Source organism: Cornus florida, unplaced genomic scaffold (genome assembly GCF_030987335.1).
Source record: "Cornus florida cultivar Cherokee Brave unplaced genomic scaffold, ASM3098733v1 CherokeeBrave_3.0.0_Hap2_Chr01, whole genome shotgun sequence".
In the NCBI taxonomy this organism is placed as follows: Eukaryota; Viridiplantae; Streptophyta; class Magnoliopsida; order Cornales; family Cornaceae; genus Cornus; species Cornus florida.
The window spans coordinates 18,862,148-18,888,666 of record NW_026775571.1 but is presented as its reverse complement, the minus strand read 5'-3'; the positions used below and the strand labels follow the sequence as shown (position 1 = coordinate 18,888,666).

At 36.4% G+C, this 26,519-nt stretch overlaps 2 protein-coding genes across 9 annotated transcripts in view; both read left to right on the top strand.

Annotated features, from left to right (window-relative positions):
• LOC132293400 (calmodulin-binding transcription activator 5-like) overlaps nt 1–15,776 on the top strand; it is a 35,224-nt gene extending 19,448 nt beyond the window's left edge. For 4 of the 8 annotated variants that reach the window (XM_059790865.1, XM_059790890.1, XM_059790882.1 and 1 more), the window contains 10 exons: nt 4,142–4,230; nt 4,381–4,426; nt 7,040–7,154; nt 7,467–7,598; nt 7,668–7,726; nt 10,192–10,554; nt 13,130–13,827; nt 14,165–14,711; nt 14,989–15,297; nt 15,377–15,776. In XM_059790865.1, the coding sequence (XP_059646848.1) occupies nt 4,142–4,230; nt 4,381–4,426; nt 7,040–7,154; nt 7,467–7,598; nt 7,668–7,726; nt 10,192–10,554; nt 13,130–13,827; nt 14,165–14,711; nt 14,989–15,297; nt 15,377–15,421 (2,403 nt within the window). In that variant the 3' untranslated portion in view covers nt 15,422–15,776. The remainder of the gene's footprint in view (nt 1–4,141; nt 4,231–4,380; nt 4,427–7,039; nt 7,155–7,466; nt 7,599–7,667; nt 7,727–10,191; nt 10,555–13,129; nt 13,828–14,164; nt 14,712–14,988; nt 15,298–15,376) is intronic. The other 4 variants (XM_059790908.1, XM_059790899.1, XM_059790923.1 and 1 more) reach the window with 4 other exon arrangements.
• A 3,254-nt stretch (nt 15,777–19,030) lies between these two features.
• LOC132293389 (large ribosomal subunit protein eL29z) lies at nt 19,031–19,845 on the top strand. Its single transcript, XM_059790854.1, has 3 exons — nt 19,031–19,165; nt 19,262–19,365; nt 19,506–19,845. Exons 2-3 carry the CDS (start codon nt 19,264–19,266, stop codon nt 19,587–19,589), a joined length of 186 nt encoding a protein of 61 aa, XP_059646837.1. The 5' UTR covers nt 19,031–19,165; nt 19,262–19,263; the 3' UTR covers nt 19,590–19,845.
• Nucleotides 19,846–26,519: the final 6,674 nt, after the last annotated feature.

Genomic DNA, 26,519 nt, shown 5'->3' with positions numbered 1-26,519 from the left:
GTTTATACTCCTCAACAAAATGAAGTTGCAGAACTTAAGAATCGACACCTATTAGAAGTAACTCATGCTCTTTTGTTTCACATGCGTATGCCTAAACGTTTCTAGGGTGATGCTATTCTTACTGCCTTTCATCTTATTAACCGTATGACGTCCTCTGTATTAGATGGCAAATCTCCTCATTCTATTTTATTTCCCGATTTCTTCCTCGTTTTCTCTTACTCCCAAAGTTTTTGGATGTGTATGTTATGTCCACAATCTTGGTCCTAATTTTGATAAACTAGACCCACGTGCCACTAAGTGTGTATTTCTTGGGTACTCTCGTTCTCATAAAGGTTATCGCGGTCCTGTTTCTTGGCGATACTTTATTAGCGTTGATGTAACTTTTTGTGAGTCCACCCCATATTTTTCCAATACTGATTCACTTCTTTATATCACTCCTGAGTCGCCTCTTCCTGAGGTTCCTCTTCTTTCACTTTCTCTTCAACCTAGCTCTCCTCTGACGACTGCCCCGTTACAGGTCTACACTCGAAGACCAAAGCTGCCTGTTGTCATGCCTCCTTAGTCATCTTTAGAGTCTTTGGATCCAACACCAGCTGTTGTGTCTGATTCCTTACCTATTGCACTTCGTAAAGGTACTCGATTTTGTGTCACTAATCATCCCATTGCCCATTATGTCTCTTATAATTCCTTATCGCCATACTTCTCATGTTTTTCATCTTGGTTGTCTACCACATTTGTTCCTAAGACTGTGCAAGCTGCTTTGTCTGATCTAGGCTGGAGGAAAGCAATGCAAGATGAAATGGATGCCTTGCATCAGAATGGCACGTGGGATATTGTTCCATTACCTCCATGTGCCAAACCTGTTGGTTGTTGATGGGTACTGTGAAGTATCTTCCAGATGGTTCCGTTGAGCGTTTAAAACCACGTCTTGTTGCCAAAGGTTATGCCCAAATTTATGGTGTTGACTATGATGAGACGTTTGCCCCCGTTGCTAAGATTTCTTCTGTTCGTGTTTTGATTTCTCTTGTTGCTAATCAAAATTGGCCTCTGTTTCAGTTAGACGTTAAAAATGTTTTTTTTGCATGGTGACTTAATAGAAGAGGTTTATATGGAGCAACCACCTGGGTTTGTTGCTCAGTAGGAGTATCGTCACAGTGTTTGTCACTTAAAGAAGGCCTTGTATGGGTTGAAACAATCACCAAGGGCATGGTTTGGAAAATTCTCTGAGGTAGCATTAAAATATGGTCTCCGTCGGTGTCAAACAGATCATTCAGTATTTCATCAACATACTGAGGCAGGTTTTATATTTTTGGTTGTATATGTGGATCACATCGTCATCACTGGTGATAACAGTTGTTGCAACAATGTTTTCATACTAAGGATTTGGGCACACTAAGATATTTTTGGGAATTGAAGTTGCTCGATCTAAGCGAGGAATAAGCTTCTCTAAGAGGAAATACGTGTTAGACTTACTCGAGGAAATAGGTTTGTTAGGTGGTGGTCCCGTTGATGTTCTTATGGATCCGAATCATAAACTTGTGTCTGATGAGGGAGATCCATTTGATGATCCGGGTAGGTACCGTCGACTAGTTGGTAAGTTAATTTACCTCATCATTACTCGACCTGATATCTCCTATGCAGTGAGTGTTGTGAGTCAGTTCATGGCAGCCCCTAGGGTATCACACTAGCATGGTGTTCTTCGGATTATTCGATACCTCAAGCAAGCACCAGGACTTGGATTGTTAAATCAAATGGCCATCTTAGGGTGGAAGGTTTTACAGATGCTGATTGAGCTAGCTCCCCTTCGGATGGAAAATCCACTACAGGGTATTGCACCTTCTTTGGAGGTAATCTAGTTACATGGAAGAGTAAAAAGCAGACAGTGGTAGTTCGATCCAGTGCAAAGCTGAGTACAGGGCGATGGCCCACACTTCTAGTGAGTTAACATGGCTACAACATTTTCTTGAAGAACTTGGCTTGACATTCAAGACTCCTCGTTGTTTTGTGATAACCAAGCAACTATCCACATTGCATCCAATCCAGTATTTCATGAGAGAACCAAGCATATTGAAGTTGATTGTCATTTTATTCGAGATAAGATATTGAGTGGAGACATCTCTACACCATTCGTTAAATCTGACGATCAACTTGCTGATATGTTTACAAAAGCTCTAAGTCATAGTCGGTTGAAGTTCATTTGTTCCAAGCTGGGATTATATGATATGTATTCACCAGCTTGAGGAGGAGTGTTAGAATATATAATGTATATAGGTATATTTGGGAATATCTCTTATAAGGGGTATGCTGGTCATTTTGTTGTAATGTGAAATAGTTCTATATATATATATAGCAGTGGAGAGGAGGAGGGCTGATTTGTACGCTCAGTGTTCACTCTATCAAACCCCTACCCATAAACTCTCTCGTGAGGCTACATCTCTCTCCTCACAACTCTAAACCCACAACCTAGTATCCATTTATAGAGTTCAAAACTCAATTCAGTCTTGGAGAAGAATACAATTCATTGGAGCCCAAGACTTTGTCTAACAAAAATACCTAATAAAATACAGCTCTAAAATAAAAACCTAATTAGAATAGAGTTTGAGAGACAATACATAACATAGATGGGCTTATTCAATTCTTAAAAATAGTTGCACTCCAACTAAAGAATAAATAAAAGCATCAAGTGTTAAATTACAAGTATACCCCTCTATGCATAATTAGGACATTGGACAAGTAAAGTCATCAATCGAATCACTAATTAATCCTTTAATATTGACTTTTTTTTATTAATCCTGATTTATCACATAAAACATTTTTATTGAGAAAATAATATATTTAATAATATATATATAATAAAACATTTCATCATAATAACCGGTGCCGGATTTCGTGATCAAATGATCAAGTCAAGAATAAATTATCACCTTGAGAATAAATATTCTCATGCCTATAATTAATGATTACTGAAAATAACCAGATTTTAGACATTAGGGACCACTGAGATAAATCAAAGTAAGCACTAGTTAAAACACAAGTCCATTACTATCTCAGACTTAAGAGTAACTTGCTATAACACATATAAGGAGAAATTACAATGACGGCTATTGTAATTTCTACAACTTAAACTCGATCGTGTTCAATGTGTCGTACGCATCAACATGTACACTTTTTTTTATTCATAGTGTCAGAGATAAGTCCTTTCTATAAATAGTAACTTACATGTTACATTCTTACAGATACAATGTCCAATTCTATCACGAATGCGAACAGATTGATGAGATGTAATTTCTATGTTTATATCTCCTTTGCATATTCTTTATTGCAATTGCACGTAAATCAAATCACATAATCGGGGGACAACTTTGACTCAACTCTAGAGTTAACCAATACAAAGCATTCACCACACATGCATGTAAAGCATGTAAACAAGAAATAACAGATTCTATTAACAATAAAATGCCAAATACAAAGATGTATTGGCTTGAAGGGCACAATCAATCCCAACGAGGTCAAAAGTGAATCATTTCTTTTGGACACTGGAAGATATGTCTTTTAAGTGAGAGAAATGATTTTTTTTTTTTTTTTTTTTGAAATCATTACATGACTCTGTAATTGTAATAAGAGTTGATAATAACATTTAAAGTGCAATTTTTTTATCTTACAGAATATTATAAAACTGTTACATAATTGGTTTGCAGCTATATCTCCATGTCTCACTTTGGTTCGAAGTTGATTATCTAATAGCGACCAGCCATTGTTTAAATAAGTAGAGTTCTTAATGCTGAAATGGTTTAATGCAGTTTTTTCTTTGATATGTAAGTTTATTAACTTAGTTGGTGTCAAACTTTTTCTCTATGTTACCTTTTTTTATTTTCTTTATCAGCGTGAATGAGAATCTCCATTTATCAATTTTGCTGGGTATAGTCCATTTACTTTTTTATTTTATTATATTTGTCCTATCCTTTATGTTTGATGTGGGATGGTATCTGTCCGTCCGTACCTATGCTTCCCTCCAAACATCCCCCACTTCAATTTAATTCTTTAATGCGTTACTTTATGCTGGATAATTGTAATTGCAACCTTGCAATGAACTTCACATTGATAAAGTTGATGATGCACGTCTTTATGTTTCATGATACAGGTTGGTAATGAGGAAAGGATCCATGTATACTATGCTCATGGCCAAGATAATCCGACCTTTGTTCGCAGATGTTACTGGCTACTTGATAAGTATGCTTTGGTTACTTTTTCATGGATCGATGAGTCAACCTTTCTACTTCTTCTTTTTTCCATATTATTCACTTACACCATTAGCATGGCATATAACAAAAGTTGCTTTTGTCAAACTCTGAACTTTGTTTTGTTGTTATGTTATTTCAGGACATTGGAACACATAGTTCTCGTTCATTATCGTGAAACCCAAGAGGTTGGTTTCTTATACCTCATTAAAACTCATCATTATCTATCTTGCTTTTGCTCTTGGTCTCGCTATCTAGAGATATATACCTATATTTGTACAATGTGTGTGTATGACATACAAGTATTTTGTGTTTAGAGTATATTCACTGTTGTAGTTGGGAAAAGACTTTATTTGTTGTTGTAGAATATATTTCACGGTTGTGTAATGGGAAATTAATAAAAGAACTCTAACAGAAGTTTGATTAAAACGTTGCTTCTTATAGGACTTGTGATAACTATAATGCATTTATTCATTACCTAGACGAAACAGAAATGATTTTTGCATCCATTTTTGTACTCTTCCACTCAATTTGCATTTAAAAATAAAAAAGGAAATGGCACAATTGGCCTTCAAAATTCTCTCACACTCCGTAGTTATCCCTAAAAATAATCTTAAACTCGACTTTTAAGAGGTAACAATTGTTACTTGGCAAAAAAAAACGTTACATTAAAACAATTGTTTGAGCATTTCTACCCCGGACCAGATTTATGACGTCTAGAGTACTATGTAATTTGAATTCCTTAAGACACACCTCAAAGTGTAAGGTACACATAATATGCTGGAATTATGCCTCAAAGAATGCACCATGAGCAATATTGAAAGATATGGTTCCCATTTATATAATTGAGCTTAGAATTTCATTTATATTTTTTATTTTTGCAATATGACATTTCAATTTTTTTTGTATTTAAGGTCTTTAAAGTTAAAAAATTCTAAAAGGAAAAACGAAATAAAGAAAGAAAGAAGGAAAATGGAGCCTTGTCTGGGCATTGCGTGTTAGTTACCCTAACTAACTCGTGCTGAAGGTTCCCAGAGCAACTAATGTGCAATCTCATTTTCTTGTGGATTCTTTGCAACTGTTCTTGAACCCACATATTGATTTATGGATTTTTAGCAACCATCTACTCTAAAAGCTTAAGCTATTAGAGAGGGTGTAACTTAAATATATAAATCCTTCACCACGCCCCTTCTCGTGTGGCCAACTTTTGGTCCAACGCTTGTTTTTTTTTTTTTTCTTTTTTAAATTAGGGTGACGGTGAGGTTTAAACTCGAGACCTTTGGCTCTGATACCATGTTAACAACCATCTACTCTAAAAGCTTAAGCTATTAGAGAGGGGTGTAACTTATATATAAATCCTTCAACATGGATGAATTTATATCTTTTTTTGTACATGTATATGAGTGTGAAGACCTCAGTTGCAGCTGGATGACTTCTCTCAGAACTATTTATTCATATAATGACTTCTTCATAGTACTGTTTTGAGCATGCTTTGTACATTGTAAATCTTTTGTTATATTTATGATAATTTTTGCAATTATATATTTCCTGTCTCAAAAACATTTTTTTTCGAACATTTGCTCGAGTGTATTTCTTCATGTATACTACAGAAAACCCTAGACATGATCATAATTATGAGGTATTAGGTTGCACAAATGGTTGTGCTGCCACTGTAAGTGTATTGTGAGTAAAGGTGAATGTGTAATGATAATAACTTATCACAGCCGTGGATTCCTTTTCTTTTTTCCTTTTAACTAGTGGACCTCTAGGAACTAACTGATGCGCATTTTATAATGTCCATTTGCTATATTTCTATTTTTTTTTTATCATTCTGACATCCAAAAAGCATGTTCTATTGTGGGCATTGAATTTCTTTTTGGGCATAGGTTGCTACTTGTAGGAAAAAAATTCTGTTATTGAACTTGTCTTGACTTTCCATGAATAGGACGGTGATTAACATCAAGAAATCAGAAGCATAATCGAATATATCCTAGAACATTAAGTCTGAAAACTTAGCTTATTATCTTGCTATTTTGACATCTAAAAGCTGAAGTAAGTCTGGATTTACTTTGGTGCTACCCCGAGGCTGTAAGCATGTTTAGTATTTGTTGTCAAAATATTCATTTACCTTTTTAATTTTATGAATTGAAATGTTTATTAACGTTGTGGTGGGTTTGTAGCCTGGAGCAAATATGAACTAGTCTTTTTTGATTTGTGTACTGCCCATGAAGATTCCTGATTATAAAAAAAAAAAATGGAAAACACCAGCATCTGGTTGCTTGAGTGGCATCTCTTGCTGCTCTCGAGGAGTGTGTGTAAGGTACAAGTCTTGGTCGATATTTGGGTGTATGTTTGTTGCTTAAAAACCATTACTTAGTGTGTACCCCTTAATTAAACGTACCAAGTGGGGTGGATTGGGTGCAGAGCCGAGGTTTGGCATTATTTTGCAAAAATTGATGTTGGAATCCATATTCTCACACTTGGCAGTGTGATCAGCATTACACTGTGTGTCTTGCTTGTCTTAAGAAAAATAAAATAAATAAAGCATTTCATTATTTCTACTTTATAAAGAAAGTCCAAACTTTCACATAACACTGCAAGTCCTATCTGTGTGACATCACCTCATTTTATATGCCCATGTCATAGCCATAGTAAACTCATGAAGAATTCAATGGACATTAGATGATACAATGAAGAAACTAATACATATTACAAACATTGATAAATTATCTCATTCCTCAATAAAAATGAATGGTGCTAACCGTATTATTGACTGTGGTTGACTCATGATACATTTGCAGGGTTCTCCAGTCACACCTGTGAATTCAAGTTCTAGTTCAGGCCTCTCTGACCCATCTGCTTCTTGGCTTTTATCAGAAGAAACAGATTCTGGGACTAATCAGGTGTATTCTACTGGTGAGAAAGCAGATTTAGGTGATGTCAGTGGAAGTGTCTACATGTACAGTTATATTACATTCAGTGTGAAAGGTCTCGTTTCATTCTGTACGGCATTAAAAAAAAAAAAAAAAAATCATTTATGAGTTTAGAATAATTCCATTTTTCTCATAGATTGGCTGCTTTATATCATGATAAATGGCTAATATGTGAAGTTAAAACTATAATGTCGAGTAATCTGACTGCTTTTCCTTTCCCCCCTCTTTTACTTGTCTTGAGTCCTGAGAATGGGTATTTTATGTTCTAATTCTTGTCTTCTTGGCAACTTCATAGAGCCTGGTGACAGTATTACCATAAAAATTCATGAAAGGAGACTTCACGAGATTAATACACTGGAATGGGAAGATCTTTTGGTGCCAGATGATCCCAGCAAGTTGAATACATCTGAAGGAGGTGGTGAGCAAGGTGCTCCTCAGGAAACCACTGACATTTTTTCTTTGTATATCTATTTATTTATGTAATTTATTGTGGCAGGAAATGCTTCATGCTTTGAGCAACAGAATCAATATGAAATTAATGGATGCAAAAGTAAAGTAAGTAGGTTTTAGTTCTCTCCTATCCACATCTCGTCTTTTCTCTTTTTATATGTTTCTTGTATTAATTTTACATCACTTTTCTTTTCTTGTTTTTTTTTTTTTTTCTTCTTATTTGGATGATTAATTCTACTAATATTTGTTGTATGAACGCATCACCATTAATAGTGATGATGATAAACTGATCTAATTTAGTCCTTATGGTTAAGCTAAACTTCTTGTTAGTTCTTAAAACTTTTTGTTGGTTAAAGGGAAAGTTTGAAAAAGAAAACCTTTTAGGCAAATTGTGTTGCTCACCAACGGGCCAGTAGCCTAGCGGTATCAGCCTCTTACTCCCCAAAGGGAGGTCAGGGGTTCAACTCTCAAAAGAGACATGTATGTGTGAGTACCAACTACGAAAAAAAAAAAATTGTGTTGCTCCTGTGATTTAACCATTGGAAATTTGGAACAGTGATTGTTATAGACAAAGTGGACAACTGAGGTTTTAGTTGAATTACTTCTGCTTTTGGCACTGGAATTGGTGGACCACATTTGAATGTTGATGATGGAGTTAACAGAAAATATAAATACAAAGAAAAGATATTTTTGTTACTCCAATTTGTTTCTCTGGAAAGATAAATAAAGCAAATATATCTGTTGGTAGTTATAGTCCCTGGTGGGAAAAAAAGAAAAGGGCTGGAATATCAATTTTCCCAGTTTACTCCTTTATAGTTTCATTTAAAGCTCCATATGTCCCCACTTTTGTACGGAGATCAATACTGTATGGATGTCTTTACCACCTTCCCCTTCTCTAGTTTCTTTTCTCTTGCTCCTTTTTTTACATTGGACTGGTAAAATAAAAATTTGAATTAAAAGTTTCTTCTTCTCTACAAATCCTTGGTTCCAAACAAGTGTTGGTGTTTCTCAGGTGAACATCATGACAGTAAAAGCAGTACAAGCTCCATTGTGGTTGTTAATCACTGTAACATTGGAGCATGTCTGATCTGTTATTAAGTCTTCGTTCGTTTCACCATAAAATATTTTTCGGAAATCATTCTCCTCATTTTCCGGTGTTTGGGAGACTCCAAGGTTAGGAAATTAGTTTCCATGTAAATCATTTGACCCCCCAAATGACTGAAAATGATTTACCAAAAAAGTTTCCGTAAATCATTTTCCACAAGCGACCTTGGGTCATCTAACCATCCGTATTCTTATTGAACCCCTATGTCCCTCTAGCAACTATCAGTCCCAATCTAAAAATCTAATCTACAGTCTTCTCTCTCTATATGTATAAATAGGTTGAGAGGAGAGGGAAAGAGGGACACAAATTTGGGTTGGTCGAGGAACAAATTTGGTCGAGAGCATGTTTGGTATAGAGAGAGTAACAAGAAGGATAGAGAGGGATGGTTTAGCGTAGAGAGAGAGGGGGGGGGGGATGGTTTTGGGGATACTGTTCCCTAATCCATGTTGGTGAGGAACACTAAAGAGAGAGAGAGAGAGTTAATTGTGGGCACTATTCCCTGTTGGTGAGGAACGCTGAAGACTGAAAGAATTAATTGTGCACAAAAGCTGATCTATAAAATATTTTACGGGCCGTTGCCAAACACCGGAAAATAAAAAATAAAAAGAACATTTTACATGAAAATGTTTTGTTTAGAAAATATTTTACAAGGAAAACATTTTACGTCCAAACAAATGGAGCCAATTCTATTAATTTTCCATGTCAATATTAATCTATCATATCACATTTAATGGTAAATAAAGGAGTGGTTGAAGATGCTCTACAACATTATTATATAACATTGATGTAAGTTCGAATATATATATATATATATATAATCCTTTTCTTTTTCTGAATTGGGCATTACAACTTCCCACGTGTAGACTAGGGAATCCAATTTAAGATTTTTTGTTTCTTCACTTATTTAGCATTACATCTTTCTTCAATACGTTTCCTGTTGGACTAGTTTAGCTTTTAAAGATTTTTTTGGGACAAATTCTAGTCTGCCGCATAGATTCGAGTACATCTGGTTATATGTTCAAGTGTCAAAGTTGTCAAATCTCCAAAACTAACGACATGGAACGTAAGTTACACAACTAACTATTCATATTTTAAATGTTTTCTAGAAGAAGAGTCTTATGTAGGGTTGTGTAGCAAATTTGAATTACCAAACATGATTGCTTGGTGCGTGTCTAACAAACATGTTGGAGACATGTCATGAACATAATTATCATGTGTCCGGCACAGGTACTTCATATATCTAGAGGAGTTCATGTAGGAGAGTATGCATGAAAATCGAATTAATGTTTTTTGGTGTCTTGCCTGCCATATTATGGTGTAATTGTCGTATTATTAGTCTAACAGCTTTAATACTAAAGTAAGCCAATATATTGGTTGCATCCCTGGATGCAACTGAACTTAACCACTTCATTAAACTCGTATTTCTTCATTGCTGGCATAATTTGACAGTTGTTGATCTCTGCAGGGCAACCTCCCATCAACCTGCAATTTACCTGCGGAAAATTCTACTTTCTTGAATCTCCCTAGGTCAGCTCCCGGAAGTAATTATCTGCATTTCAATACATCGGGAAGCCATTGCACAGGTAATTCTATAAAAATGATGGACAACGACGGTTTGCAAACTCAAGACAGTTTTGGAAGGTGGATGAACCAAGTCATAGCTGATTCTCCAGGATCAGTCGATGATCCAAATTCAGAATCGTCATTGTCACCTGGTTATGAATCATTTACAACTCCAATGATAAAACATCAACCATCTGTTCCAGAGCTGATATTTAGTATAACTGATGTCTCTCCTGCGTGGGCTTTTTCAACTGAAGAAACAAAGGTTTTCACTTTCATCTGGTTACCTTTGCCAAATATTTCTTCACTGACTAGGAAAAGTAGCTTGTTAATTGACTTGTGTTGTACCTAGGGCTTGAAATGGAGTAGACTGGAGTGGATTCATATGAATCCAAATCTAGATCCATATTTTAATGTTAGGAATTCATATCCAGGTCTGAACCCGAATTGGATCCTATGGACATGATCCACATCCGACTCATATAATTTAAACAAGATCCGAATAGATCCATATCTGAACTGACTCCGTGATAGATCTTTCAACAAAGATTCAATATTCAAGCCCCTCTCAAATCCGAATTCAAAATTAAAATCCAAACCTGTTAAAATGGACTTTCAACCAGATGAAATCTCGGGGCAAATCCACTCCATTTCTGACCTTAGGTGTACCCCCTTTTTTTTTTCGTAAGTAAGATTTTATTAAAAGGCGCTCAAGAGGGGACTGCTCCCAAGAATACACAAAAACACCAAAGGCGGCTGTCTATAATCTCAAATTATCAACAAAATCCACAAGTTCCCCCACAGATTTGCAATTTTGCCCATTGACCCAAAAGAATAAAGAACTCAAAATAGTGTATTTGAGAGACCAATTAGGAGTCTCTTCACCATCAATGGATCTCCTGTTTCTCTCGTGCCACAAGCCCCACCATAAAGAAAGGGAGTGGCCCTCCAGACATCTCTAGCTCGGCTATCCACTATACACCCTCTCCAAGCCTCAATCTGCCCATTGTGGAACCGGGAGACATCCAAAACATAGTGAGAGCTGACAAAGATGTAGACTAAATATCTCTTGCCACTGGACAATGAAGGAGGTAATTCATCGACTCTTCTGCCTTTTTGCACATGCAACACCAATTCACCACAACCTGGCACCTCCTTCTAAGGTTGCTCGAAGTGAGAATCCTCCGGAGGGCAGCTGGCCAAGCGAAGAAGGTTACCTTCAAGGGGCTTTCGATCTCTAGATGGCCTTCCAAGGGAATGAAGTACCGTGGATCTCCAACAACCTCCGGTAAAAGGAACGGACCATGAAAACCCCTCTCAAGGAGCCCATCCAAACCATCTCATCCATCCCACCCCCCTCCCTCTCTCTCTCTCTCCATCACTCGACTACATAACAGTGCTAAGAACTCTGCTACCTCCTCAACGGGGTCAAAAGTTCAATAGAATTGTTTAAAAAGAAGGTGAGGGAAAAAACTTTACTTGTTTTCTAGGATAAAAAATTTGTTTAGAATAGATATAACGAAGTGGCCAAATCCTCACACTTCTTGATCTTTAGAACAACCACTGCAATTTTGATATTCTTAGTTTGGTGTCAGCTATAATTGAATTGTCCCATATACCCAATCTAATTATCAAAAGGAGAGTGTGTAAATATCTATGCGATTATTATTATTATTATTATTTTCTTTTGGGATAAAAATTGGTGGGCTAATTAGGATTGCAGACAGAAAGGATTCAGGCTTTTTTATAACCTTAAGAGTTCAAACCTATGCCAAGCAATAAGAAACTAAAAAACATTTAAACTTATCATGTGATTGTTTGTATGTGTGTCAGTGTGTGGTACATATGGCCAATAGACTATAGTATATTGTTTGTCAGCCAATTCCCTGTTACTTATAGGAGCTTAGAAATGAACATAAACCAATTCCATTAAATGGAAAAAGAGAGGATAGAGTGTTGATAAGTTTACCTGTCTCTGAGGCACCTGTTCTTTTTTTTTACTACAATATCTTGTTTTGACTGTATCGCACTATGTATCATTTGATAACCACCAAAATCCTCTACCTTTCGTTCAGATCTAATTTCAAATGGAGGAATTCCAAAGATATTTAGAACTAGATAAATCTCAGCAACATGATTTCCTATATCCACTTATCTTTCAGGAGTATATTTATGCACTTGTTACTTAGGGCTTAGAATAATAAAGCTAGATTGCGACAAATCTTTTTCAAACCAGGAAATTTGAACTATCTTGCAAATCTCTCTCACACACGCAAACACGCATGCATGCGCGCGTGCGCACTCACGCTCCCCTTTAATCCTGTTTATCAAACTCCTAGATGGAGTCCCAGGTGGTATTGATGGTACCGGTTTGAAGAGCCACTAAGCAGCTCTGATTAAATTTTTTTTGTCACCATTATCATGCCTGTCCATGTGGATGATATACTCAGCGCCTTCCATTCCTGGATCTTCAAGTTCTCTGTGACTTATTTGTTGTACCACTTTTTACAAATTAGATATTCAACTTAGTGTTTATTACCCATGGTTAAAAAATGATATACAATTATTATATATTTATTTATTTGCTTACTTTTTCATGTTTTTGCTTACAAATGTTTTGTATAGAATATAAAAATAGTTTACTACTATATGGAATGGTTTTATGTATATTGTGAAATTAGTTTGACATTTTCTTTGGCATGAAAGATTAATCTCTATCACATCCTGGACCACCCCCCACCCCCCCCCCCCCCCCCCCACTTTTTGATACATTTATTTATTAACCAGACAGTTGTCATTGTTTATTTCAAATTGGTGACCGTTAGTGGTTGTTGTTGCAGATCATGGTGATTGGACAATTTTATGAAGGGTATCCAGATCTTAGGAAGTCCAATCTATTTTGTGTCTGTGGAGATGCATTTGCTCCTGCAGAAATTGTCCAACCTGGAGTTTTCCGTTGTTTGGTTTCACCGCATACTCCTGGACCAGTAAATCTTTATTTGAGTTTTGATGGCCGCAAACCCATCAGCCAAGTTATGACCTTCGAGTATCGTGTTCCTTTCCTGCAAAACCAGATGGGTTCTTCAGAAGACAAGTCTAAATGGGAAGAATTTCAAGTTCAGATGAGGCTTGCTCGTTTGCTCTTCTCTACCTCAAATAGCCTTAAAATTTTATCAAGTAAAGTATCACAAAATTCCCTGCAGCAAGCCAAAGTGTTTGCCCGGAGGAGCTCCCAGATATTTGATAGTTGGGCAAATATGATCAAGTCAATTGAAAATAAAAAAATCCCATTTCCACAGGCAAAAGACAGCTTGTTTGAGCTCTCTCTGAAGAGCAAACTGCAGGAGTGGCTATTGGAAAGGGTAATTGATGGATGTAAAACCTCTGACCATGATGACCATGGTCAAGGAGTAATCCATTTGTGCGCTATCTTAGGTTATACATGGGCTGTCTATTCTTATTCATGGTCTGGCTTATCTATAGATTATCGAGACAAATTTGGATGGACAGCTCTTCATTGGGCTGCTTATTGTGGAAGGTATAGAATTTCAGAATAACTGCACATGATTAGTTAGGTTGCTGAATCCAACTCGCGAAACTCTTGAATGAGAGTTTTCCAGCCTTTCGTTTTCTCTCTTACAAGTACACACTATAGTTGTTCTATAATCATTTTCCAGTTCTTTGTAGTTATTGGCACCATAGCTAGTTTCCTACCAATACACGTCTCTGAAGCCAATTTATCTAGATAAAACAAACATAGTTTGGGGTAGGCAAATCATATATGCCAGTCACAATATAACTTTTTTACTTTCGTAGGATGTGAAAAACTGAACTTTGTCTATTCAGTTTGTAATATTGAAACTCTCCATTGTCAGGAAGGAGATGGTTGCAGCTCTTTTATCTGCCGGGGCAAAACCAAACTTGGTCACAGATCCCACTAAAGAAAATCCTGGCGGATGCAATGCAGCTGATCTTGCTTCTAAGAATGGTTTTGATGGTTTAGCAGCTTACCTTGCGGAAAAGGCTTTAGTGCAACATTTTGAGGATATGACCATAGCTGGAAATGTCAGTGGCTCACTGCAAACTAGCACAACCAATTCAGTGGAACCTGGTAACCTGAGCGAGGATGATCTCTATCTGAAGGATACCCTAACAGCCTATCGTACGGCTGTTGATGCAGCAGCACGTATACACGCTGCATTCAGGGAGCACTCATTTAAGCTACGGGAAAAAGAGGTTCAGTTTTCCAATCCAGAGGATGAAGCACAAGCTATAGTTGCAGCAATGAAAATTCAACATGCCTTCCGCAACTTCGAGACGCGAAAAAAGATGGCAGCTGCTGCTCAAATTCAGCATAGATTTCGCACTTGGAAGATCAGAAAAAAATTTCTCAATATGCGTCGTCAAGCCATTAAAATTCAAGTAAGCCATCTCTGCCATTCTTTTGCTTGCCCGCTTTGTACTTTTAAGAGTGCTTTAAGAGTTTCTTAATGGTGGCAGGAAATCTAAAAATTGCTTTCTTCTTGAGACTATTTTTTTGTGTACATTATCATCAAGATTCAACAGAACTTGAATGTTCAGAACACTGAAAAATGATAAATATATATATTTTTGTTTTTCTTAGATTGTGATCAACATTCCCAGCATACTTGAATTTTCTAGACTTGGATTGATTCAATTGCATTTTTCTCTAATGCAGGCTGTTTTCCGGGGATACCAAGTCCGAAAGCAGTATCGGAAGATAATTTGGGCATTTGGAGTGCTTGAAAAGGCAATATTACGTTGGCGTTTGAAGCGAAAAGGCTTTCGTGGGATTCAGGCTCCTCCTGTTGAAGATGTGAAGGATCAGAAGCAAGAAAGTGATGTGGAGGAGGGTTTCTTTTGTGCTAGTAGGAAACAAGCTGAAGAGCGTATTGAGAGGTCTGTTGTTAAGGTCCAAGCCATGTTTCGTTCAAAAGTAGCACAACAAGAATATCAGAAGATGAAGTTGGCCCATAATCAAGCAATGGTAGGCCACTTTATATAGACCTGTTAGGTTACTGTACAACTCTTTTGTCAATTAACGAGCCTAACTATGTTTTATGCAGCTGGAATATGAAGGGCTTCTCAATCCTGAGACTGACATGGGATAAGAGAAGTCTGGCATTCTGCTGGGGTTAAGCCACTGCTTACTGGTAATCCAGACAGCTACAGTTGAACAACCGGTGTGGACAAAAAATTTCAATGGACAGGTTTCTATTCTTGAATGCAATTTGTACATTTTTGTTAAATACCTAGACTAATATAGTCGTGTAGGTCTGAACCCTTTTATATATTTTATGAAATTAAGGGCCATGATTTCGGTTTCAGTGTCAGGTACGTCAGGTGGTTGTACTCTTGTTCACAGAGTTTTTGAGGTTTATGTTCTTGTCTACTCTTTGATACTTCTGGTTCACTTTTCAGTATGATGTGGATGGTATTGTTTAGCAAATATGTATTTAGGGAATCTCTCTCTGTCCCATGTACTTCCTTGGAACTTCCTTTTCCATAAATAATCGTAATGTCTTCAGCAAAACATGCCCAGTCCTAATATTTCACTAACCTGAATCAACTCTAGTACGTATTTCACGCATATACATACATATAAGACCTTAGACATGAAAGCATTTATTCTTTTTTGCCAAGACTGCAATGCATGGGATTGTCATTTTCTCAATTCGCTCCCCGCCCCCCTACCCTAAGTGGTAACCAACATCGGTCCATTAATTTCTATGTTAATTGCGAAGTGAGCAATTCCTGGCGGTGTTGATGGCGTATATTTTGCACAATCAAACCAAGAAGATTGAATTCTCCGATGATATCAGATGGCTGGTACATTACTTTGTGTGACATAGGGTTCCAGTGATGGTGGTGTCATGTTGATGTGGAGGAGGGGTGGTTGCGCTTGTGAACTTGGTTCCTGTGACTTGAGTTTTGCAACTAAACCCGACAGAACTCTTTGTTTCAGTTTTGTGATACCATTGTAGCCCGCCTCTTTCCTCGAGGGAACTAAAATTCTGCCTTTGTATGCTTAGAGGGACAGTAGAAGTAGTAGAATTGTTCACCTGGTGTGTTAGGAATTTATGCATGAATTAAATCTTAACCGTGGGATATAAAGGTATAAACTACTTTTTTAACTGCCAAATGAAATTTGACAATTAATACTTTAGATGTTTTTGCACACTAGGGAGCAAGTGAATAATTCTGGTAGAAGGATCGGAACCCTAATTTGCGTATCACTTGTCATGGAACTCCAAAACTTGTGAGAGCAACCTCTTTACTTTTGAGCTGCTAAATGCAACTGAAGAACCAATGCTTCAGCATTCACATCATTTGATGAGAGGAAAGCCGAAAGCGTATTGTAAACCTATACTTATCCTATTGGAAGGAAACTCAGGCCAATAAAGATATTGATTGGATTTCATTAAAAATGAAGATTATTTAGAATATTACACTTGCGTTATTCAAAAACTAAAAAAGGATTGTCCTTTCTTCAAATGGGACAAATATGCTTATCCAATCCCAAGGCTAAGGTTTGTTGATTCAAGTTGGTTTGCCTAGTACCAATGACAGACGTGGTATGTCCGATTCAACTAGTATCGTCTCTAGTACAAGATGTCCTTGTCTCAAATAACATAAGACACATTTTGAAAATTTTCTGGAGAATAAAACCTCAACTCAATTTTCTTGAAATCATTTCTAGGAAACTCTTAACCAAACAAAATTTCATGTCGTTTTATTTTTTCAATTGTTTTCAAATAAGGTAATGTTGCTATTAGGTTTACCTCGTGACACTTCTGGTGAGCTTTTCTTTAAATTAGCATGTTTTGGACAAATAAAATAATATACGAATACCATAAAATTATTTTGGACAAATAAAATAATATACAAATACCAAATAAAATAATATACAAATACCATAAAATTATACAAGACGGTTAAAGTTAATAGTGTAATTTAGTCAAAAGAAAAAGAGTGAAATTTTGATCCTTCTGATCCATAACAAAACATCTTTCAATGATTTTCGTAACAATCATCACAAAAATAATTTTAAATCTTTTCTTGCCCGATTTTCGTTAAAACCACCATTTTAAACTCTCTTTTCATTATTTTTGCATTGTAAAAGAATTTTGGTACTTAGGACTATAAAATCATCATACAATTCTCTTTCGATCCTTAAATTTGTACCTTAATATTTATATATGATCATGACAAAAAGATAGAAGTGTCATGGTATAGATCTTGTAGTCTTATTACACTCTAAAATATAAAATAATTTTCAAAAGATTCCCGATATTAGGCTTTCAACAAAATTTGTTTTTTGTTTAAAGAAAGCTAAATATTTCTCTAATGAAACTCCAAATTTGAATTCCATGTGTGGATTTTCAACCACAAAAAAATAATAATAATAATAAATAAATAAATAAATAATAATAATAATAATAACTCAAACACACCCACAACTTGCAGATATTCGAAGAAACTCGTCAAACCTGTCGAGATCGTCGAAGATAACAGCAAATGAATGAAAATCGTTAAAGGTTTCGACCGAAAACAGCAATAGGAGTTTCGATTAGTGTTTGTTTTTAGCCAACATAAGTAGTCGTCAACAATCGCCAGAGAGGAAGAGAGCAAACGCGAACCCTAGAAAATGGAACATTCGCCTTTTATATGTGCTTGAGTAGTTGCCTCTGCTATAGTAAAATGAAGGAGTTTGTTTGTTCTGCCACACTGAATATTATGGGCCAAACAGTGCTAAAACAAGCAAAAACACCTAAATGGTGTTTCAGATTTTGAGCCACTTTTTGCAAATGTTTTACAACTGTTTAAAATATAACAGACGCCAAATATGTTTTGGGTTGGAATTGGGCCACTGTAGCAAGCCTGCAACATAAAAATAAAAAATAAAAAACAAAACACCAACCAAACAGGCCCTAAAATATCCTCAACTTTTGGAAGAAAAAAATTTCTTGGACTACTAATTAGTTTTGAAGTTTTAGGAGACATGTAGAAAATGCCTTTTTGTCCCGGCTCATTATTTGAAAGAGTGGCAGATAAACCCTAGTCATGTTATCCACTTGTCTTGTCTATGCAAGTCATGGAAACAAAACAACAAATCAATGTTTCGATGGTTTCACTTTTTAATTTAAAATTTTAAAATCAAAATATAAATATTGATGAAAAACCAAATTAAACCACACACAAACTCACAATGGACTTATTTGACAATCTCTGTTTTGTGTTTTTTTGTTTCTGTCGGTGAATTATAGGAGAAAAAACAGAGTGTGGAAATAACATTTGTTACAATTTGAATAGTACTGAAATGCTTTTAAAAAAGGGTCCAAAACCGGAAGCACCAATTTGATGCTCCGGTTTGTTTTACCACCCAAAAAAAAAAAGAAACCCTAAAATAACTTTTTGAATATTTAATTTTTCAAAATTGCAACACTTTTTTACTAAATATGTTTTCATATTTTTAATTACAAAATCTCACAATATGTTACCAAATAAATTTCCAAGTCCTATTGAACACTGTTGAACAGAAACATTACTTCATCTGTGATGTGATTGCCAAATGGGCCCAATATTCTTCATAACAAAGTATTCTCATGCACCCCATGAATAAAGTCTATAAAATGCTATTAATTGAACAAGGCTAAGTTCATCCCGGTCAAGTCGTCCCAAATAAGCCCAATTCAGAGGCCCATAAAGGGCAAATCCGTCATTTATGATCGAAAGCAGCTAGAACTAGGGTTTCGTTACAAGTCACATAAGAACCCAACCCCTTCTCTTTTCTATCGGCCCCTGAAAACCCTAACAACGAACCGCTAAGAGCTCTCTGTCCCTCGATTTTCTCTGTATGATCTCTCTCTCTATATATATGAATACTGAACTGTATTGATTGATCGCTTCGATTTCATTTCCTCTATATGTTGTTAATTTTGGGTGTGCAGTGATGGCGAAGTCGAAGAATCACACGGCTCACAACCAGTCCTACAAGGCCCACAAGAACGGCATCAAGAAACCCAAGAAGCACCGCCACACCTCCACCAAAGGGGTACTTCATTTTCGAATCGTTTACCCCAAATCATGTTCATATATCTATCTATATATTTGAATATATATATATGAGTGTGAATAGATTTTTATGATTTACAAATATACTTATTAGGGTTTATATAAAATTCGTATGTGTAGATGGATCCCAAGTTCTTGAGGAACCAGAGGTATGCAAGGAAGCACAACAAGAAGAGTGGGGAATCAGCCACCGAGGAAGAGTAAACATCTTCAAAAATGGCACTTTTAGGGTTTTCATTTGTCTGTTCACTTTTTTTTTTTTTTTTTTGCCGTTGAAGTATACTGATGTGACTTTATGCTATTTTTCTAATTCAGTATGAAACTATATTAATTAGAGAGTTCATTGTTGCACTTCACTTCCAAGTATGGGCTTAAGCTCATCCACTATTTTGTGGATTGTTATTGCTGTCTTTTGAAATTCCCTCAAAATTCTGAAATATTACTAGTAACTCTTTTGGAAGTTTTGCTTATTTGTATATCTGTATTTTTTTAGGTTCTCAATTAATTGTTAAAACATGATCTCATGAATCTTCCTCGGTACCCAGATTGTGTTTGGTAATCTTTTATAACTTTTAAGCTCTTATACCAGGAAAAAAAAAAAAAAAACAAAACAAAACAAAACAAAACATGCTTTGTAATTTTGCCCAACTTTTGAGGTTTGTGTCTAGTTAAGGGGATTAAATTGTATATATTATGGTTTGTGTTAGATTGTATGTATTATGGGTTGTGTTAGGTTGCATGTATTTTTAGGTCTATGGATGTGATTACTTAGTAGATTAATGCTTTGATGTTGAATTTGTTCATTGGTGGTTGTTGACAAACTTGGTTCCTCAGTTTACAGTTGAGGAAGGTATAGTCGATAGTTTAGTAGCTGATGAGTTTCGGTGCATCTTCACTTTGAAGTTAGAGGGGGTCTATAATTGGCTTAAGTCCTAAAACTATTATCTTCTATGTTATCTGAACTCTTTTAACGCATGCATTAGGTGCCTGAATTGGACACATGAAGCTGCATATGGGAATAGAATGCGTTGAACCTGTTTTGTTGAACAGGCACCTTGAAATTATTTTTAGGATATTCAAGTTTTTAGTATATAGTTGTACACGAAACTCTTTATAATGTTCCTTTATCATACATAAGGAATAACAACATTTTACCCCATGGAATATTAGAAGAATATAAAAATTAGGGAATATTCAGCCTATTCCCATGTCATAGGGTTTGAGGATTTGATGACTCTAAATCTTAGACACATACCCACAGACAAGCCTGTAACAGAGTGTTTTTCTACGTTTATTTTTGTTATTTTATCAATTTTAAATTAATGGCATGGCTATGTAGGAATCATTGATTCTTTAACCTTCTGTCTGATTTCCTTGTTTATTTGGTAACTGAAAGTCTTCCTCTGGTGTCCTAATGGCTAAGGTTGCACAATCATGTATTTGTGGGTTATAGTCCCATGTGCACAATTCTCATGCACCCAAGGTGTTCTTGTGATGTATGCTGATCATTGTATAAGAGCAAGTATGTCATGAGGCCCCCTCGTCGCCACTCTCCACAGGCAATGAGGGTGCGAGCTCCTTTGTTAGAGGTTTTTGCAAACATATAATTGTTTGAACCCTTTATAATTATTGATCAATAGGGTTTTCTTAGTCATCGAAAAATTTCCCCATTATAGGGTTTGAAGTAGATTTGGGTGGCGAGGCTGTGTTTGAAGCATGAAGAAAGTAATTTTGTAACTTTGAACAAACTGTGTTTAGTTGAAAACACGGTTATAAAAAATGTATGTTTTTAGATAACTTTTCTTTATAATTCTCTGAAAAGTGAAAACAATTTTTCGTTTTCCGAGTTTTGAAGAATAGTTTTCAGTTATAGGCCCTAAATAACTTTAGTTTTAGAACACATACCATGACTTACCCAAAAAAATATATAAACACACCTTGATGTGATTCAATTTTATTTAAATTGGTTAACTTCTTCTATTATTTGTTTTCCAAAATGGATTACATCTTTTGCCTCTATATCTGTGTTTTGCTTTTCTTTTTTCTTAATTAGTATTTATTTGTATAGGTATACAAACACCTTCATATTGTCAACTATAATGTCTTTACAATTCAAAATTTCTCAAATTGTTGAGGTTGTGGTCCTAAATCGATGAGGTCTGCGGTCCCAAGGTTCACAATCTTGATTTGTCTACAAATTGTTGTTTGGTGAGGTGTTCAGAGTTGGTAATATCGTGGTAGCCTTCTTTATTTTAGTTAAGTAATCTACATAATTAGTAATGATATCATTTTGCACACCGGAGAAACTTCCTCCACACCACGTATGGTGATGGTGATGGTGACGGTTGATGTGTTTGGTGTGAATAAATTTCTTGTTTGTAATATCGTGGTATTCTTTATTTTAGTCAAGTAATCTACATAATTAGTAATGATATCATTTTGCACACCGGAGAAACTTCCTCCACACCACGTATGGTAATGGTGACAGTCGATGTGTTTGGTGAATAAATTTCTTGTTTACCAGTGCGGAAGAGGTCATTTCTATCTAGTATCTACATCATATGGTGGATCTAACCGGTCTCTGAGCAACTGCATTCGTGATCCATTATACTTGTGTGATACTTCTCCTTGAGGTCCGCCCTTCACTTTTCCTTTATCAGTTAAGGGCATACACATCACTATCCTAACCTAAAATTGCATCCACACTTGTTAAATCACACACATTTTATTTTGGGGTATCTGCGCCATTACCACTACAGCCTTCCATCACAACATACACCACTACTGCCTTCTATCACAACCTCCCCCTTCCTCTTCCCCTCGAATCTCCCTTTCCCTCACTCCCCCCCTTCCTTCCCTTCCTAGTTCACATCCGAAATAAGATTTATCACCTCCCTCACCCCTTTCCAGAAGGGGTTATTCTTTTCCTTCTACACCGTCCTCCTAAATTTCTGTCCAAGGCCTGATCCCGATTGCCCTTAAAGGAGACACTGAATGGATGTATTATTTGTTGCAATAGAGCCTGCATTAAGGGTTTGTTGATGCTATATGGAGATCACACTTTGTGGTGTAAGGAGGATCTTCTCTCTTCTTTTCACATTGTATGCGACAAAAATGTGTGTTCTGAGCCATCAGTTCCACTTGTGTGTTACCCCCATCAGTTGAAAAGCCGATAGAACCAACTTAGAAGATCCAAGGGCTTGGTAGAGTTGGTAAGGTAACGAGGGAGAACCAACTTAGAGGATCCTGGGACTTGGTAGAGTTGGTAAGGTAACGATCCTGGGACTTGGTAGAGTTGGTAAGATAACGACCTGGACGTCTTAATATCCCAGGTTCAAACCCGCCCATCTCTATTATTATCCTTAACTTAAAATGTTGTTTGCACTGTGGAATCGGGGTGAGTAATTGGGAGTTTACCTGGTAATTACAAGTCTAAAGGGCGAGATAGATGATCCACTAAGTTGGTGAGTGAATTAATGTTGGTGAGGGAGTTAGACCCGCATGAATTATTGTTGGTGAGTGACTTGAGGGTAAAAATCCCCCGCAAATGCACCCTTCTCAAGATGACAAAGGGGATATATAGAAATTTATCTATGTTTTTGCAATATTTTATTGATTTATTTTGGTAAGTAGTTCACAGCCCCACTTTCCTTGCTAATATTCCACCCTCAGCCTCCTCCTTTCACCTATCTTTCAACCAATGGAGGCGGTTTGGGGGCCAACCCCAACCCCAACCCCAACCCCATTTAAAATAGTTACCCTCATGTCCAAAAACTGTTTATTAAATGAGGTGAGGTGAGTTTGTAGAGTATATTCGTAATTGTAATACAAATGTAACGAAAATAAATAATAAAACAAATTTTCAATTATGAGCATAATTTTTTTTCCTGGTATCTACATCATATGGTGAATAAATTTCTTGTTTACCAGTGCGGAAGAGGTCATTTCTATCTAGTATCTACATCATATGGTGGATCTAACCGGTCTCTGAGCAACTGCATTCGTGATCCATTATACTTGTGTGATACTTCTCCTTGAGGTCCGCTCTTCACTTTTCCTTTATCAGTTAAGGGCATACACATCACTATCCTAACCTAAAATTGCATCCACACTTGTTAAATCACACACATTTTATTTTGGGGTATCTGCGCCATTACCACTACAGCCTTCCATCACAACATACACCACTACTGCCTTCTATCACAACCTCCCCCTTCCTCTTCCCCTCGAATCTCCCTTTCCCTCACTCCCCCCCTTCCTTCCCTTCCTAGTTCACATCCGAAATAAGATTTATCACCTCCCTCACCCCTTTCCAGAAGGGGTTATTACAAGTCTAAAGGGCAGAAGAGGTCATTTCTATCTAGTATCTACATCATATGGTGGATCTAACCGGTCTCTGAGCAACTGCATTCGTGATCCATTATACTTGTGTGATACTTCTCTTTGAGGTCCGCCCTTCACTTTTCCTTTATCAGTTAAGGGCATACACATCACTATCCTAACCTAAAATTGCATCCACACTTGTTAAATCACACACATTTTTTTTTGGGGTATCTGCGCCATTACCACTACAGCCTTCCATCACAACATACACCACTACTGCCTTCTATCACAACCTCCCCCTTCCTCTTCCCCTCGAATCTCCCTTTCCCTCACTCCCCCCCTTCCTTCCCTTCCTAGTTCACATCCGAAATAAGATTTATCACCTCCCTCACCCCTTTCCAGAAGGGGTTATTCTTTTCCTTCTACACCGTCCTCCTAAATTTCTGTCCAAGGCCTGATCCCGATTGCCCTTAAAGGAGACACTGAATGGATGTATTATTTGTTGCAATAGAGCCTGCATTAAGGGTTTGTTGATGCTATATGGAGATCACACTTTGTGGTGTAAGGAGGATCTTCTCTCTTCTTTTCACATTGTATGCGACAAAAATGTGTGTTCTGAGCCATCAGTTCCACTTGTGTGTTACCCCCATAAGTTGAAAAGCCGATAGAACCAACTTAGAGGATCCAAGGGCTTGGTAGAGTTAGTAAGGTAACGAGGGAGAACCAACTTAGAGGATCCTGGGACTTGGTAGAGTTGGTAAGGTAACGATCCTGGGACTTGGTAGAGTTGGTAAGATAACGATCTGGACGTCTTAATATCCCAGGTTCAAACCCGCCCATCTCTATTATTATCCTTGACTTAAAATGTTGTTTGCACTGTGGAATCGGGGTGAGTAATTGGGAATTTATCTGGTAATTACAAGTCTAAAGGGCGGGGTAGATGATCCACTAAGTTGGTGAGTGAATTAATGTTGGTGAGGGAGTTAGACCCGCATGAATTATTGTTGGTGAGTGACTTGAGGGTAAAAATCCCCCGCAAATGCACCCTTCTCAAGATGACAAAGGGGATATATAGAAATTTATCTATGTTTTTGCAATATTTTATTGATTTATTTTGGTAAGTAGTTCACAGCCCCCCTTTCCTTGCTAATATTCCACCCTCAGCCTCCTCCTTTCACCTATCTTTCAACCAATGGAGGCGGTTTGGGGGCCAACCCCAACCCCAACCCCATTTAGAATAGTTACCCTCATGTCCAAAAACTGTTTATTAAATGAGGTGAGGTGAGTTTGTAGGGTATATTCGTAATTGTAATACAAATGTAACGAAAATAAATAATAAAACAAATTTTCAATTATGAGCATAATTTTTTTTCCTGGTGCGGATAAAAACAAATATCAACTTCTCAATTAAATTTAAGACTAAAATTATTGTTGCAACATCAAAATAATATATAGGAGTTATCAAATAAGAATAATATAAAAATATATTTACTGATTGGAAAAGAATAAATTATGATTTATAGAATAAATACTTAATATTATTGAATATAAACTAAGTATAAGCAATATAAATGGGGCGGGGTGACCTTTTTCCATTCCCGCCCCATAACCATCTGGGTTATTAATTCTAATCTTCTCTTTCCAAAACCATTTAACCACTCCCTATACCGTTCTAAACGGGGCGGAGCTGGAAATTCCCTATACCATTCTAAATGGGAAGGGGCGGGATATTTTGCCATCCTAACTCTATACAAACCTAAATGTCGCCATTTTACATAATAACCTGCTCCAACTGCATTCTGCACCTGCTTTTAATTGAAGGCAATCAAATCTGCATTGAAAGGATTACTTTGCAATAAGGTCCTGAGCATGGTCCAAATCCTCTCTAGCAAATTTCATACTGAGTATACATTGCCAAATATAGCCTAGTGGTGGGATCAAAATCCTCTCCAGCACAACAGTGTATATGTCCAAACAGGGAGGAAAATTAGTGATACACATTAGGAAAATGTTAAGATGCAAAACCAATATAGCTTAGTGGTGTGATCAAAATTCTCTCCCGCACAACCGTGCATATGTCCCAACCAGTGAAGAGAACATTGGGATGCACCTTACGAAAACAGTGGAAAGCAAGGCCAAGCATCTCAATATTTTCGTAAGCTGTATCACTAATTCTCCTCACTTGTTAGAATACATGCACTGTTGTGCTGAAGAGAATTTTGTTTCCTAGTGGTGCGGGTTCAAATTTCGGGACAAATGGTAAACCAAAAAATAATAATAACAATAATTATTATTATTTATTCTCCTCACTTGTTAGAATACATGCACTGTTGTTGTGCTGAAGAGAATTTTGTTTCCTAGTGGTGAGGGTTCAAATTTCAGGACAAATGGTAAACCAAAAAATAATAATAACAATAATTATTATTATTTATTCTCCTCACTTGTTAGGATACATGCACTATTATGCTAAAGAGAATTTTGTTTCCTAGGGGTGAGGGTTGAGGGTTTAAATTTCGGGACAAATGGTAAACCAAAAAATAATAATAACAATAATTATTATTATTATAATAATAAATCTCCTTTCACTTCTTGTTTCGTTGTAATTCTTGTTTTATTATGTTATATCCTTGCAATCTCAAAATAAAACATTTTCTGTTTCTTCCGAGCCTTTACCGCCATCTTTATCTAATGTTAAAATTATCTTCTTCTTTTTTTAGTAAAATAAAATCAAATAAATCGGTGAAAATGTTCAATATATGTATATTTAAATCCTTTCCATTTCTTCGTTATTTATCAGAAGGTACCACAATT

Bases quoted from the DNA above. Each gene is read 5' to 3' on its own strand.
- LOC132293389 (XM_059790854.1), top strand. From the start codon at position 19,264: ATGGCGAAGTCGAAGAATCACACGGCTCACAACCAGTCCTACAAGGCC. The intron at 19,366-19,505 runs GTACTTCATTTT...TCGTATGTGTAG, and splicing joins GCCACACCTCCACCAAAGGG to ATGGATCCCAAGTTCTTGAG.